A 16,380-nucleotide genomic window follows, 5' to 3' on the forward strand; every position below is an offset into this window, starting at 1 on the left:
AAAAATAAATACATTTTTTTCCAAAATATTTTTGTGTGTTTCCTTTGTTGGGTCAGGTACTGCTGGGATTACCCTCGTACAAATACACAGCCAATAATTACAACATGAAAATAGTGAATTTGATTTTACCACCAGATTATTTACTGACTAAATATGGCTTCAAAAGATCACAGTTATTCCCAAGTTCCTCCTGTTCACTTTTCTTTTAATTTCACAATCTATCAAATTATTACACAAATAAAGAAAACCTCTGAATAGAGTTTTCCTCTATGATGATATTCAACTCCATTTCGATAATTACCATGTTATGTTCTGCATTATCCAATTATCATTTCATGCTTGCTTTAGTATCACTTCTTAATTACAAGAAATGTTTATGTTTTCTAATCTGATCCCTCTCCAAAAAAATCACAATTGCTGTTCATTATTTTTCCATTATTTTCTCAATTGAATTAATTTCTTATCTATTAACAGTATTAATGTGTCAGCAATGCAATGCTCCATCATTAAAGATAGGTAGCCCAAAAAATATCAGTAAGTCTCATTTAATTTAAGTCAGTACTATTCTCTGATTTATAAAATTGAACGAAGAGTCTCAAGAATCTTAGCAATTTACTGAAAATCAATTCTGCTAAACAATGTCAAAATCACACATACATTTTTCACAAAAGGGGGAAAAAAGTCATGAGCACAAAGTAATGTTGCCAAATAACATGCAAAAAACAGATAATTACTTGATCATAATTCTCTGAATTAATTATTCACACTTCACAAGAATGTTTACCCTGAAAGGAATTTCAACAAAAGGCAATCCTTATGCTATGTTTCTATCAAAATAAGAATTACCCTAAGCCATCACAACTTCATAACTAAAATTTGAATCATCTCAGGACCAAAAAATAGAAATCAACACTCCCATACTGGTTTATGAAGAAAAGCACACTGTCTATAAATGATTTTTATTATTCACCAAAAAGCTGTTATAGGACTAATGACAAATAAATCCATAATGATGTTATTCATTAAAAAATACGCAGTGAATTTGAAAACCGCTTTAATTATATTCTAATAATTAATAGGATGTAAAGGGTAGAGATTTATTGATAGGAAATAATTCCAAATAATACCAAAATCCTCAGTGAAATAGGGCAACACAAAGTAAAACCAAAAAGTAGCCATAAATATCTTGAAAATTTGCTAGAAGGCAACAAAACTGCTCTCCCTGAACTTTCTTAAATATAAAAATCGAATGGCAGTGACTTACACACATCCATCCCTTTTGGCATTAAAACTCACAACTTTGGATGGTACATAAAATTTTACGTAATATAGTTTAGCTACCCGTTATTGTTGCCATGCACTAAGTTCTTTGGTGGTCTCTACAATAAAATATGCTTACTCCTTAATTGTAACTGAAAATAACTTAAATACTGACTACTAATATGAAATATTCACTATGAAATGAAAAAGGAGTCAATATACTCACTCAGAGAAACTACTTCGAGCAGACTGAGTGACCGAAGGCCTAGCACCAAGATGGCAATCTCCATTACACACGCAAGAACAAGCCGCCCTGTTGTTACAGTGGGTCCCATTGAATGAATATGAGGACTCATGCATACTACTCTCACGATTCCTGTGAAACAAATTGCCCTCTTGATCTTGGTGCCGGCTACAGAAGGACAAAGATTTAGGATTAAATTAAAAGAAGCATGCAATAAGAGAGGAGTAAAAATACAAACAATTGAAATGTTTTACTTAACACAATATGAGACTTGTATATGTTTTCAAATTACTCATACCAAATGCTATCCAACAGGTTGGCAAAGAGATGACTGCTTATCAGCAATATATAAACAAGATAAGAGTGAGATGAGATAAAAACTGAAAACACTAAGAGGGGTGATGGTTTAATCTCCAAAAAATCACATGATAAAATGGTGAAATGTCACTGCCAGAATAAGGTTCAAACTTTCATCCTTCAATTTACCCAGTATGCATACAATCCACGTGGCTAACTTAGCAAGCTGAAAATATCCATTAATCTTAAAGAATATACATACATTTAAGAAATCAACCTAGTTCTAAGCACTTATCTGAAAGAAAGATCTTGACACCATATCAATGGAACATTAAACCTTAATACAGCCTCCATGAACTAAATTAAAGAGTTCAACCAATTAAACATTACAATCAATCTTTGTGCGACGTGTTTTAAAATAAGATGAGAGCAAATTACACACCAAACCAATTCCACCATAAATTCTTTCTTTTTTATGACTACTGATTCAATCCACAACATCATCCTCAGGAATTTAATTGATGATAAATACATTCTTACATACACAGCAAGAGAAGTAAAGTGGTGTAATTGCAGCAAGGGTACCACAAACATTAATTTAATTAGATACCATTAACAACAGAAAATTGGAGATTGAGAACGGTAGAAAAACTTACCTCTCTTTCATCTGTGATGAAGCAAACTGCCTGCCAATGCTTGGATCACAGCCTTCTTTAACTGTTTCAGATCCTTGGCCACGGATTGGACTAGATGTTACCGGAGACTCCAAAGCAAATTCTAACCTGACATAATGCCGCTGAAGTTCTTGGAGTACCTAAAACAATAAGTAAATACTATATGTGATCACTTCTATTCCCACATTTTCCCTGTCTCATTCATATAACTGTAGACCTTGAGCAACATTTTCAAATCTATATGGCCAATATACTAAGACCCCGCCATCTCTTTTCCCCTCTCCGCACCATGCAACCATCCTAGCTGCAATCTTTTTCAAGGCACCACCCCTCTGACTCCGAAATCCCAAACCCAAGATTCATTCCTTCACTGCCAGCACTTCAAAAAGCATTACATACTGCCTCTCCTGCAACTTCTGTCCTGCCTTCTACGTGGGTGAATGCACCACCACCATCCCCTTCACATGAATAACCACCACTACTCCACTAACCCTCCTAACTTCCTTTATTATCTTATCCTTACTCATGCTGCATCCCATGAACAATCCTTTGACAACTGCTTCTCTGATTCAGAGATTGACACCCTTCCTGAATCCACAAGCAGCATTAAGTTGAGAGAATGTTAAATGACCCACATATGGAAACTTAAATATTTCAAAACTCCTTGGCTTAATACCACCAACTAAAATTATCCAATAGCTACCATCCTTAATTCACCTCCTTGTCCTTTCAAACCACCACATTACCTCCTTTCCCTTCCTCCCCCCCTCACATTTTCTCTGCTCTTCCCCAAAAACTGCAATTTAAGGATGATGGCTTGACTATCAAAACGTCAACCATATTCAGAAAGGTTCTTTCTTTGTTTCTATGCGAGTAGGTGTGTAGACCCTCACTAATACAGAATCAACTATTGTTGTCAGGATAGACAGAGTCTGGACATGTGTGTAAGGGGTCACTAGAAGCAACGCTTCTGTTCTCAGATGAAATATTTGTTTAGCTTGCAAGTTTCATATTTGGTAGAAAATAATTATAATATTTCAATCAATATTCCAGCTATACTAGTATATTCACTAAAATCACATATTTTAGTTCCACAACACATCCATATAATTCAATTAAATATTCTTAGATTTTAGAAACATGCTCTATTAGTAGGACATCAAACTGGAATGTCACGTCACATAAACATGCTTAAAATAATAATAGAAAATAACAATTAATGCAACAATTGACTAGTGAAAAACCGCCCAGCTCACATTCCAAACCAAAAAAAAATGTAACCATCAAATTACTACACCAAGACACAAGGCAATGATAAGAAACTGAATCCGGTCTTAAAATGTTTAAAGCAACAAATTTTGGAAATTGCAATGCTTCATCCAAAAGAATACTTTAATTTTAAAATTTCAAAACCAACAATTGGACAATCCCCGATAAAGCTATTATTAAAAGCATATATAATAGGACTCCCTGCCAACGAGAACTCAAATGGGACAAAAGTGTATGGGTGATACTAAATTTGCTGGCAATAAAGCTGCACTACATTATGTGGGAGAATGTGACTACTTTTTAATTATTCTTCTCTCACCTCAAATTTGTTTATTCGAGCAGAATTGGTAGGTAATTAGTGAAGGAGTTTACCCTCGTAAACACTCTCTGCATGCCACTGTGACTTTGAAAAGGTCATTGTGCCAAACAAAACTAAATGGGAGAGTGTGTGCATCTCTTTAATACATTTCCTTTTCTCTCTCCTCCATTTTTTTCTTTTAAAGCTTTTCGTTGGTGGGTCATTGACAGATGGAGCTCCTCATCATAAACTGTGCACGGGTGATTTTAACTCATGAAGGTAACTGTGCTTAAAAAACCTGAGTTGGAGTGTGAATGCGATTGCTATCTATAATTGTCTATTTCACCCTCTTTATGTCACATTCCTGTGTCCACCCAATAGGATTATGTCCTCCCGCAACTATCCCATTTACTTCACACAGCTGCTAATATTTTGAAACAATGATAGATGCTATATCATTTATGGACTTGGGACTTGTTGATTCTTGAAGATACAATATTTTTCATAATTTTAGTGATAGTTTATGGCTTAAGAGTTATATTCCATTACATGATAGCACTTTGTATCCTGTTACAAGAAAAAAATACAGGTCTATTATTTTGCAGAAATATATATTTTACTTGCTGCACAGGTAATTCATAATTAATCTATGCTTTCATGGAAAAAAAAGGCTTTGGCATTTCGAGGTCCTCTGAGCATATTTTGATCAATATTCCCAGTTTTATCTGCCAGCATATAAGTGTCTCATAACATTAGAATTTGCAGACATTATAGTTAAAAAGCTATTTACCCTAGGAATAAAAAACCCTTACCATTTTTTCCAGTACCTATAACACACTAAAACTTTGATATGGAGTGTGGTTATGTATGGCGTGGAAACATGGTCAATGGAAGCAGGATGATAGGTGTATATTGAAGGCTTTTGACATTTGAGTATGGAGAAGCATGGCGAAGGCTAAGGGGACAGAAAGGAAACCAAATGAGATGCTGGGTATGGTAGAGGAGGACAGGGAATGGTTGGGAGAAATTATAAGGAGACAGGAAAAATGGATACAAAGCATGTTGATTGGCAGTGAGATGTTTAAGACAGTGATAGAGGGAAGAATGTTGGGCATATGAGGGAGTGGTAGGAATAGGATAGGGATGATGGATGGAATGAAGGGAGGAGGAAGTATATGGAGATGAAAAGGGGCTTGTTGTAGAGTAGGATGTTGGGTTTTATTTTCTTAGGAGAGAAAATATATTTATTTAGTAGTTATGCCCACCCAAAATCTACCTTAACTGGTAGATTACCTGTAATAATAACACCTATAACACATATTACACAAACTAAGATTTCACAGGTACCGGAGCAAAGACCTGCTACACACTCACCGATATTTGTCTGTTGATTTCATCACTATCACAGTTATTGTGAAGGTTCTGTAAAACCAAAGCCTTCTGCCTTTCAACTTCACAGCTGAGCTTATCCAAAGCTTCCTCTGCGTGAAGCATTGCCAAACCATTGTCTGCAGAGAGTCGCCATACTCCAAGGGGATCTCCATTAACACCAGCCCCTATATCGTCATCCACAGCACAATTTTTTCCCTCCGGCAAATCCACTGTGCCACGTTCTTGGCATGACTTTCCCTTCCACACCAACCCATTCTGCAAAGCCCCCATGTTGCTGCTGACAACCTTGTCCTCCCCTGGCCAATACTCGACAACTGGCTCAAAAACCTTTTCCTCACCTTCCCCACCACCCTCCACCACCCTCTCGTGGACGTCCAGATTCTCCTCAACCCGCATGTCCATTGGGGACCCAGATTGCCCTTCCCCCTGCTCCCTCTCACCTGACCTTGGAGTCACCCCGCAGAAAGTGGTGGGTTCTGCTTCCGTCTCCTTTTGTGCCGTCGAGGGAGGCAAATCCACAGTGACAGTCACACCCACATCTCCACAGACCCCAACCTCGGGACTCACCGTCCTCTGCCCACACTCATTCGATTCACAGCCATTTGATATTGCTACTCCTCCCTCTATCACTAATGCACTAATAGTTATGGAGTCCTCTGAGGATAAGGGATCACTCCCGCTCCAGCAGTTTGATTTTGTTTCCACGGGAAACACGTCGGTTCCAGACTCCTCTTCGGCTCTCCTGCCCGCTTTCTCCTCTGCTAAAAGCTTGGCTGTGGCACATTCCTCCAAGTCACTACCACAACGACTGGCATCTGCAAATCGCTCATCGTCCCAAGAAGAAGACCTGTCAACAGGAATGCAGTCTGAAGTGGCAGTGTGGAAAGTGTCTTGGGACGACAGGTCTCCACCTTTCCTATCAATGTCACCTTGCTCCTCGCAGCCATGAACACTTCGAAGTTCAAGGGTGAGCCTAAAAGAGTAAGAGGAGTTTGAACAAACAGTTTCACAGCCATTCACTAGCCACTGAAAATCATTTTTTAAGCTAAACACAAAGGAAAGATGATTTTCATTCTTGACCTATTCTTTTCACAGACAAGGAAAACATCATTAAAATCATATTTCATGCTAATGTTCCATTAGAGGCTCAAAACTAAATTCACAGGCAACATCATAATAAGATATTTCTGTTGACTCTTAATTATGATACACACTGAAATCATAAGAATATTTTTAGACACAATTTAATCATGCAAATTGTTTATTCATTTAATTATTTTTTAAATTGCACATTTTTTATGTGATGATCAATTAAAAAAAAGTTTTGCAAAAGAATTAGTGATGCATTTTACAAGAACTTTGGTGCACTCTTTTTAAATACGAGTACTTCTCATACAGAGGGCTGTTTCTCACATTAGTTTGGCCACATTTTAAATAAACTGTGAAGAATTGAAAAGTACTCAAAATATTGATCAATAAAATTTTTATAAAGCTCAAGGTTGATTTTTTTAGCATAAAATTGTGCAATAATGAACATGATATCATCACTTTGAACATGAAAAAGGAAAACATTACCAGAAATTATATCTCATAATAACATCACAGAGACATTAAGCATACAAAAATAATTGAATGTACAGAACTATTGCTTTAGTTCAAACTTACGATTGTTTCCTGTGGGCAATGGTTTCCAACTGCTCCCGAGTTCTCTGGGCCAAATTTTCCTTTGTCATACCAAATTTGGTAGATTCTGAAACCTATAATCAGGAAAGGAAAATGATTTTAGCATGGTTAATATTAATCTCATGATGGAATTCCAGACTTTATCTTGCAAAGTACTTTGGAAATCTTAACATACAATAAAATATACATCTACTGCTCATAAATTCAGGGCAAGGAATCCACTAATTCAAATCCAGCCAACTCATAATAATGTCCTTCAGGAGCCAATTCAAATACTGAACCTACTAATGAATAACTATGAAATTACTCTAAACAAAAAACAAGTATCCTGGGGATTCTAGTCTTTTTCAAGGTTTTCAAGTACTGATGAATAACCTTCGCCATATTAAATCAGTCATGCCCTCAACCAAAGCAACAAGCTTTGCTTTTTCCAAGTTGTAAACAAACAAAGAGTTAGTTCCTTTTCCCTACTTTTCTCTCCATCATTTCCCTTCATCATCTCTTTCAAAGACTTCCTTTGTAGCATACATAAATAAATCTTACCCCAATTACCTTGTGCCTCTTCAGACCCAGTGAAATTTTTCTACATCACAAACCAAATAGAGCAAGCATATAATTGATCATTTAATATTATTATCATTGTGTTTTCTGCTCCAAGGCCTTGGACTTGACTTGTGACCCTTCTTAACCTTTCTATCCACCTCTTTATCCATCTCCTAGGCAGGTCCTCTATCAGCTACCAGTATTTTCTCTTTCCCTGAAGTAACGAGTAACTAGATTGGAAGAAGAGGAACTAGATCCCTCTTTTTCCAATGCCACCTCTAGTGATCCCTATAATGACCCCCTAATATGGCCTATAATGTGTTATTGCCCAATTTATCCGGTTTCTACTAGCTTCGCTTTAAATTTTAAGAAACACCAATATCATAATATATAAACCATAAACACAGTAATCAACCTGAAGGTCGGTTTAGTAGGTGATGGTAGAGTTCACCCAGTACTAAGCCCTATACAGCGTGTGAAATTCACACATCAGGGTAGGGGGGCCAGTTCCTTCCCCTGTGCCGGTTATGGTTTCCCAGGAAGATCTGGCACCCGAAAAATCACATAGCTTGGGTGGAGCTGCAGGTGCCCAGAGTGCCTTGCCCAGGAATTGAACCCGGGACCCTCTGGTCAGCAGTCCAATGCTCTACCCACTGGACTACCGCGACCCACATATCATAATATATAACATAATATATATCATAATATATATTCATATAAGTTGGTAAAACATTAATTTCATGATTTAAAATCTACCCCTTCTTTTTCCACAACTAAATAAAATATTATTTGAGTGAGGAGCAGAAAGGAACCCAATTCACGTAGCAATTATAATGGACACTGCATGCGTTATTTACCTCTGTAGACACCAACTTCTTCACCTCTTCTTGCTTAGATTCTATTGCACTGAGCTCAGTTCCTATTTTTTCCACACGCTCACTGTGGGTGTTGAACATCTTTAATTTTGACTGCAATTCCACCTCCAACTTGGCCAATTCCTGCCGCTGTGAAGAAATCAATACGTCTCAATCATTCACAACTTAATGCTTTGAATGACAAGAGTATAGAAAGAAGTACCTGAAGGCACAGATGGACACAAGCAATTCATCCTTATCTTAACTTCTTAACTTTGCTCAAATGGCAATACTTACTAGGAAGACTATCTAGAAAATAACCAATCAATTTCTACAGAATGTTCTAGAAAAGAAAGAATCAATTTCTATAAAAAGTATACGTATAACATACATTTTGAAACAAACCCAAACACAAAGGAAGAACTACCTATAGATTTCTGTTATCAACTATTTGCTTGTGAGACATAAATACACTTCCAATCAATGATAATTAATTTTTCCAATTTTGATATAACTAAGGATTAAATAGTCACTTCTGCTACATTGAGAAGAATTTTAAAAAGGAAATTAGAATACAAATAATAGTGAATATATTACTTTAACTTAAGCATGTAAATGCAGTAATTTCAAGAATATATAATGGAAAAAATGCAGCAACAATCATGGTATCAACCGAATTTACTGAAAAATACCAAATCCAAATTTTAATCAGTCCGTATTATTTTGCACATACACAATTGTTTACTTGCTGCAAAGAAATCTTTATCATGTTCCTAAAATGCTTAAAAAAATTAATTTTTGAGGCTTATTCCTGTCATTTCCCAGTTCTTTTAACTTTATTAGACTCTTTATCTTCAAAGGAGTACATGTGCTAAATATCAAAATGACAATCCAGGGTCACCTTGATGCGTATCCTTGTATCACCTGGTATCCTTGACGCGTATGCTACCTAGAGCGTCCCCCATGTTTCAACCTGCTGCCTAAAACCAAAGGATAAGATGTGGCCTATGTAATGTCTATCACTATTTTTTAGCATGCATGTCCCCAGTTCTTCCCCACCAACAGACTTGTGAGTGCAAAACATGGCAATGCAATTAATTAATTTTTGTGATTGCCTAAAACTAAAATAGAAAGATAAATGAAGAGTATCCATAGTTATTCTATTGAAATTAGTTAATGTATTGAGTTCTGTGGGGACATATGGAGCAACAGATGGAAATGAGAAAAATAATAGCACCCAACCTCTTCAAAATCTTTTACGAGGATGCAAAAAAAATGCAAATTGATGCATTTATAAGTAATTAATCACTCAATGTTTCTTTTCATGTTATTTCACATGAATTTTACAGGTTTAATGCGCTTCACACTTATTCTTTGATTCACAGGCATGGAAGAAATGCTCATATGTCAGTGTACATCCAAGTGCATCAGCAGGAAACAACAATATAAGGCAAACGTCCTCAATTTTATGAGGTATAATCAAGAGTCTTTTGGGATAATACAAAAGAGCAAACCACCTCAAAGAGGAGAAAAAACATTGCTCAGCAGGGTTTACAAAATAGCTACCAAAAATTTAACAGTTAAATAAGTCATTAAAAAAGGGTACCTGTTTGGCCATCATCTCTCTAAATGACCTAAGCCTCTCAAAATCCAGACACACCCTCTCTTCATTTGTCATTCTGCAATAATGGAAACAAGAAAGGCTAGGGTCACTGCGCCTCCTCAAGCTACGGCTGACTTGACTGGAGTGACGTCGGCTTTTACGGCAGACAACCTGGTTTTTGTGAGAAGGAAACACATGATAAGTTCGATAATAAAAGCAATAATAACAGTTTGAATGTACTATATCTATATATAGATATTAGAGAGTAATTCATATAACTGACCAATCAATTAATTATTATTAATGAATAGAATAGATGGAAACTGGGCAAAATAAAGGTAATCCTGTGAGAGTAATGTAAATTAAAATTACCATAAAAACTAAATTACAGTCAAGTATACTACCTTGATCAAAAAGTTCCCGGAATAACCACCGTGTGGCGCTCCCATCGTTCCGATTTGAGTTCTGTTTTTTTTGTTAAATTGGTACATCTGTTGTTGATATTCCCTTTAAATCTTAGTGTCATAACTTGACATTTGCAAAAGTTACGTAGCCAAGAGTACATCTATCTCTGTGTGTGTTGGCGATTTTTTACAATTGCAGAAATGGATTTAAATTTGCAACAACGAACTTGTATTAAATTTTGCGTAAAAAACGGATTTAGTGGCGCACGGACGTTGGAAATGTTGGAAAAGTGTTCCGGCAACGATTCTCTAAAAAAAAACGGTCGTTTACCAGTGGCACGAGCGGTTCAGAAGTGGTCGTGAGTCAATCGAAGATGATGAACGCAGTGGCAGACCATCGACATCGAAAGTCGGTGAAAAAATTGATAAAGTAAAAGAAATGTTGGTCAATAACCGCAAATTAACCATCAGAGAAATAGCGGAGGACTTGAACATTGCCTATGGATCCGCCCAAGACATTGTGGTTAATGATTTGGGTTTCCGTCGTGTAGCAGCAAAGTTGGTGCCAAAAGACCTCAATTTCATGCAAAAAAGAGACCGTGTTGACGTCGCAAAAGACATGATTTGCGAGGCTGAATCCGATCCCACATTCATCAAAAGGATCATTACTGGAGACGAGACGTGGGTTTATGAGTACGACACGCAATCCAGACATCAGGAAAGTGAATGGCATTCACCAAATGAGCCGAGACCAAAAAAACCACGTCGTTTTCAGTCAAAAAAGAAGGCAATGCTGACGGTTTTCATGGATTACAACGGTGTAGTGCATCATGAATTTTTGCCAGAAGGCCAGACAGTAAACAAAGAGTACTATTTGGGCGTTATGAGACGTTTGCGTGAAGCAATTCGCCGAAAGAGACCAGAAATGTGGGCAGAAAACTCGTGGATTTTGCACCATGATAACGCACCGTCGCACAGTGCTATCATTATTCGTAATTTTTTGACGAAAAATGCAACAAATACCATCCAACAGCCACCGAATTCACCTGATTTGGCTCCCTGTGACTTCTTTCTGTTCAATCGAGTTAAAACCCCCCCCCCCCCCCACACGCCCTTGCGGCGGCTTGCGGGGTATTATGTAGATGCAGAAAAAACCATTACGGGGAACGCGTTTTAGCAGCCGAGAGGAAGTAATGGAAAAACCGCAGGAAGCACTGATGGACATACCGAAAACCGAATATAAAAAATGTTTCGAGGATTGGATCAAGCGCTGGCATAAGTGTGTTGCAGTTGATGGGGATTACTTTGAAGGGGACAATATAGATTTAGATGAATAAACTTGTATTTTTAATTTTCTGAATAAATTCCGGGAAATTTTTGATCAAGGTAGTATATGTAGTTATTACCTAGGGTTTTAGGTGTGATTAAGTAAAAGTATATTTTCTCACATAAATAATAAAGTCTAGTTAAATTATAATATTATGACTCAAATTCATCATAATATTATTCAACAAATAAAATAACTAAAAAAATAATACTTTCCCGCAGAATACAAATGACTGTTTTAATCCATCTAGATTAAGTTGACTTCAATTAATTCTTTTAGGACAAGTGATGGAATTCATAAATCACACTCAACAGAAATCTCATTATTTGGAAAGCCATTTTGCCTGAAAATTTTGCTTGATTTAGAAAAATAAAATTGGAAACAAGTACTACTCGCAACAATATATTATATTTTATACGTGAATAAATGGAAAATAATAGGGAAATCATCTTTGCATTGTGGCATGAAGTAGTTATCCATATCAAAAAATGTATGCAATACATAATCTCTATCATCCCATTTTATTATTTATGTATGCATTGCTTTATCAACTATACATAGCTGAATTAAGTAAATATAAGTTGAATATATCAAACCCTTAGACAGCTGAAATCCATAAATAGATTACTACCATGGATCTAGCAGAGATTAATAAAAAATTAACTTTTTTCAATATACACATATCTACAAAAATTCAAGCCTGAAAATATTGTATGCCAAACGTGACTTGTTTAACACGAGAACACAGTCATAAGACATTTTTAACTTTTCCACAAGACTATAGTAGGGTAATTTCCTTAGACTATATAATTATTTTGAGTATTTTTGTCCATAACATAAGAATAATCTTCATCAAACTCACTTTCTCAAAATAAGCTGCAGTTATAGCAGGGCTGTAGGGAGATATTTTTTAACACAGAGACTAATAAAACCGTTTTAAGATAGTTGGTCCTTGAGAAATACATAGGGTTTTAGGAATTACTGAAAGAATATATAAAAATGGCATCAGCATTAATCTACTCCAATAAGGGGTGCAAAGGGATTCATCTGATGGCCTAAGAACTAACTTAAAGGATCTCCAAAAGCCGGGTTCATAAACAAAGCTAAAAAAACGTGTTAATTTTAGGAAGAATTTCCAGGGAGAAATCATTGGACATCAATGGAATTCTAGGAGAGGAAAACCATATCTCCCAATTGTGCATGTTGATATTTACCAACAGAAATTTAACCCTATGCTCTTGGTGTAGGAAGAAAGCTTCCCTAACACTGCACCAACACTTTCCCCAGGTAAATGGTGCTTATAGTATGTACCCTGATAATGTACGGCAATGGCACCCACCCAATGCAATCACCAAGTTTGCATTTTCCTTACCACCTATCACCTTAATCATTAAGACATTCACAGACACATGCAATGAATTTCTTTTCAATGAGAAAATATGTCATGATCCACAAATGCCTCCCAAATGAATAACAATAATGACAGAGAAAACTTTCTCCAATACATGTCTCATGAACTATGCACATTATTTTTATAAGATATAATTTCTGAAGGACAGATGCATGGATCATAATAATTTTCAGTTAATATTCTAATTTACAAGTAATATTTTCCTTATTAAAACAAGGTATTATTTGCAATTCTAGGGGATAACAACCTTATACATAACTGTAACCTAGAGATAACTATCCGGCTGTGATCTAGCTAAACTAAAATCATGACTCACTCTTAAGCTACAAGGGTACACCTGCACACTGAGAAACTAAATATTGTGCTTAGAGAATAATATGAGGAAATGTGCTCAAGGTGCATACAAAATTAGTGCAAGGTATTGTGAAAAAACAAAAGCGGTGAACTTTATTACCGATGATTAGAATTCCTGAGTGCCACCACGACCATGTTGATACAGATTCCCAACAACCTCGCATTTAATGAAGAAATTATACAGCATTAACTTTTTCTTAAACAATAAAACAATCATATTATGAGTAGGTGTAGTTAAATGTTTACATGCCTTCAAATCTGGTAAAAAGACATCAAAATTGCATCAATTGAGAAAGCAAAATTTTAGAGACTGAATTTTATTTTTAAATGTTACTAGTCAAAGCTGTAAATTTTGAGTTTATTGTTTGTATACCAGTAAGCCTCCACCTCACAACTTTAAAAAGGAATCAAATTAATTATGAATGATTTTAGTTTTTATCTCATGATTTAGTTCAGGCAATCTGATAATCTCTTAGTAAATATCTATGTAATCTATTGAAGTAATTTGGAATCATTCGGTACAATAGTTCCCATAAGGACAATAATTGATTATTTTTACCTATTTTAAAATATTTTTTCAAATAAAATCATCTCATAATCTCAGTAATGCCCTCTACTTATTCCATTATTGTATTTTCATTTCATTCACTGCTGAAACACAATGTGTAGACTCTTTGTTATATCACATTAATATTACCTGGAAACAAATTAATATCTTCACATGACACCTTTACTTTCACTTAATGCGCTCAAGGATTCATAAAATTTTGGTTTGTTTTCCCACACCACATAAGAGAGACAATTTTTTTGAAATGGTAGCAGTCAGAGTACCTCGTCAAGTTCACCAAGTGATCGCGACAGCTTTCTCCTTTCAGTCCGTTTGAGCAACTGATCTGGATAATGTTGCCCTCCACTGCCCAACTCTGTGATATTTTCCACTACTATGGCCCTCAGTTTCTCCCACTTGCTGTTAATTTCTTCTTTCAAAGTCGAAATGCATTTAGAAGTGGACTCAGCCTGGCAGAGAGTGTGTGGTAAGCAAAATCATGAAAACTCAAAAAGGAAAAAATGTAGCCAAAACAAAAGATCTATATAGTTTATATAAAAAAACAAAATGCTCCCACGACATATGCATGTTTAAATATGGCAACACAAAGATCAAACCCTATTATGTGAATTGGGTATGATAGGATTGGCAAGTAGAAACTCTTGAGAATTGCATGCAACACTCAAAAACATTTTTCATTTTGTATTGTATGAGAAACAGGCAAATGTGCTTCCTCCTTGCATCAGTCACGAACAAATCATCTTGAAGATCAACTAAAATCTTCATCTAAAAAGAATCTCATGTCATAAATGAACAAAAAAATCCCATGCCAATTCTCCTTTCCGCAAATGCAGAAGAAGGATTGTGTATGAAATCATATAGCATAAAGCTATAAATTCAGTTAAAACATGGCAACATTTTGGAGTTTTTATTGATACCATAGGAAAATATGTTTCTCCGACTATTGAGCAGTAACTATTAAAGAGCACCCATTTAAAAAAAAATGGCATAATTACAATTTTGTCCACAACAGATTACTCATTTCAAAAAAAATTTTTACTTAACAGTTTTTAGAGCAAAGTGAATTAAAACCTTTAAGTGATATTTGAATACCTACTTTAAAATATGAAGAGGTATATATCTTCAGAGTACCTCAGATAAAAGGGTGAGTATACCTGAAATGAACTTTTTACAGGCAATGTAGCCAACTGGTAATCTTAACCAGATTTGAACTCACATTTTCACTAAGAGAACTCAAGAGTTTAAATTAATCTTTCCTGCTCAGATACTTTTGTTTCATGCAAATTCCTTCTAATTCCGAAGACAAGCACTTCTTTTAAGTGTAAGAAATCCACTATGCATAATGAACATTTCAACAAAAATTAATATTCAACATAAGTTTTTTGTTGAGGTATTTCACACCAGTACTTAGCCAGATAATGATACGCGGAATGTTAAGCATCAGTCTTCTTCAGTTTTTAATGTACTTTTTAAATGAAAAAGAATTTTATTTACTGTAAACCCAGAATCAGTGCGATGGCAATTATCTTTGCTAGTGCATAGATGAGGCACAATTACATCAAGTGGAATGCACAGACCTTGGATATTCATTTTAGCTGCCCCAAAATTAGTTCAGCCACTGCCTGTTTTTTTTCAATATTTTAAAGCAATATTCATGGACCAAGTAACAAAATTGGTTTCCTGTACAAAATTCTACCCCTCAAAACAAGGGAATAAAATAATATTTAATATTATCTAGATTATCAAATCTGAAATTATTACTTCAGAATTTCCTCTGTTCTTAAGGATTTTGTATTTCAACTAAGTTTAAATGTAAAACCAAAATAATAATAGCCAATACCTTTTATGTATGAAATATGCCATTAAACTTGTGAGTATGGAATGAAAATGCTCTTAAGTAGTTGCTATACCATTAGAGATAAAAATCGTACAATTTTGAAATCCAGTGTTTATGGAAATGTGTCTGAGTTTCCCTAACAAGATCTTAAAATTAATAAACACTCCTCATTATATGACTTTGCTGGGCTATGAAATTTATACTATTTCTTCTGAGTTCAAAACTCAATTATACTGTATAAAATATAATTTAATCATAAGTAGCCAAAACAAAATTATAATTTGTTTTAATCAGTCTGCAATAATTATAAACATCATGCCGGGTTTATACCATATCTTGTCACTCTAATGCAAAGAAATGCA

General features: G+C 35.4%; 1 protein-coding gene across 5 annotated transcripts in view; it reads right to left on the reverse strand.

Moving 5' to 3' along the window:
- Window positions 1–16,380, reverse strand: part of Klp98A (kinesin-like protein 98A) — a 199,562-nt gene that overhangs the window by 13,181 nt on the left and 170,001 nt on the right. For 3 of the 5 annotated variants that reach the window (XM_071597477.1, XM_071597475.1, XM_071597474.1), the window contains 8 exons: window positions 14,445–14,630; window positions 10,121–10,288; window positions 8,518–8,664; window positions 7,100–7,191; window positions 5,417–6,407; window positions 2,458–2,615; window positions 1,803–1,838; window positions 1,487–1,672 (listed from right to left, as the gene is read on the reverse strand). In XM_071597477.1, coding sequence (XP_071453578.1) covers window positions 1,487–1,672; window positions 1,803–1,838; window positions 2,458–2,615; window positions 5,417–6,407; window positions 7,100–7,191; window positions 8,518–8,664; window positions 10,121–10,288; window positions 14,445–14,630 — 1,964 coding nt within the window. The remainder of the gene's footprint in view (window positions 1–1,486; window positions 1,673–1,802; window positions 1,839–2,457; window positions 2,616–5,416; window positions 6,408–7,099; window positions 7,192–8,517; window positions 8,665–10,120; window positions 10,289–14,444; window positions 14,631–16,380) is intronic. The other 2 variants (XM_071597478.1, XM_071597476.1) reach the window with 2 other exon arrangements.

The sequence above is a fragment of the Hetaerina americana genome, unplaced genomic scaffold (genome assembly GCF_022747635.1).
Source record: "Hetaerina americana unplaced genomic scaffold, ioHetAmer1.1.p SCAF_9, whole genome shotgun sequence".
NCBI classification, from domain to species: Eukaryota; Metazoa; Arthropoda; class Insecta; order Odonata; family Calopterygidae; genus Hetaerina; species Hetaerina americana.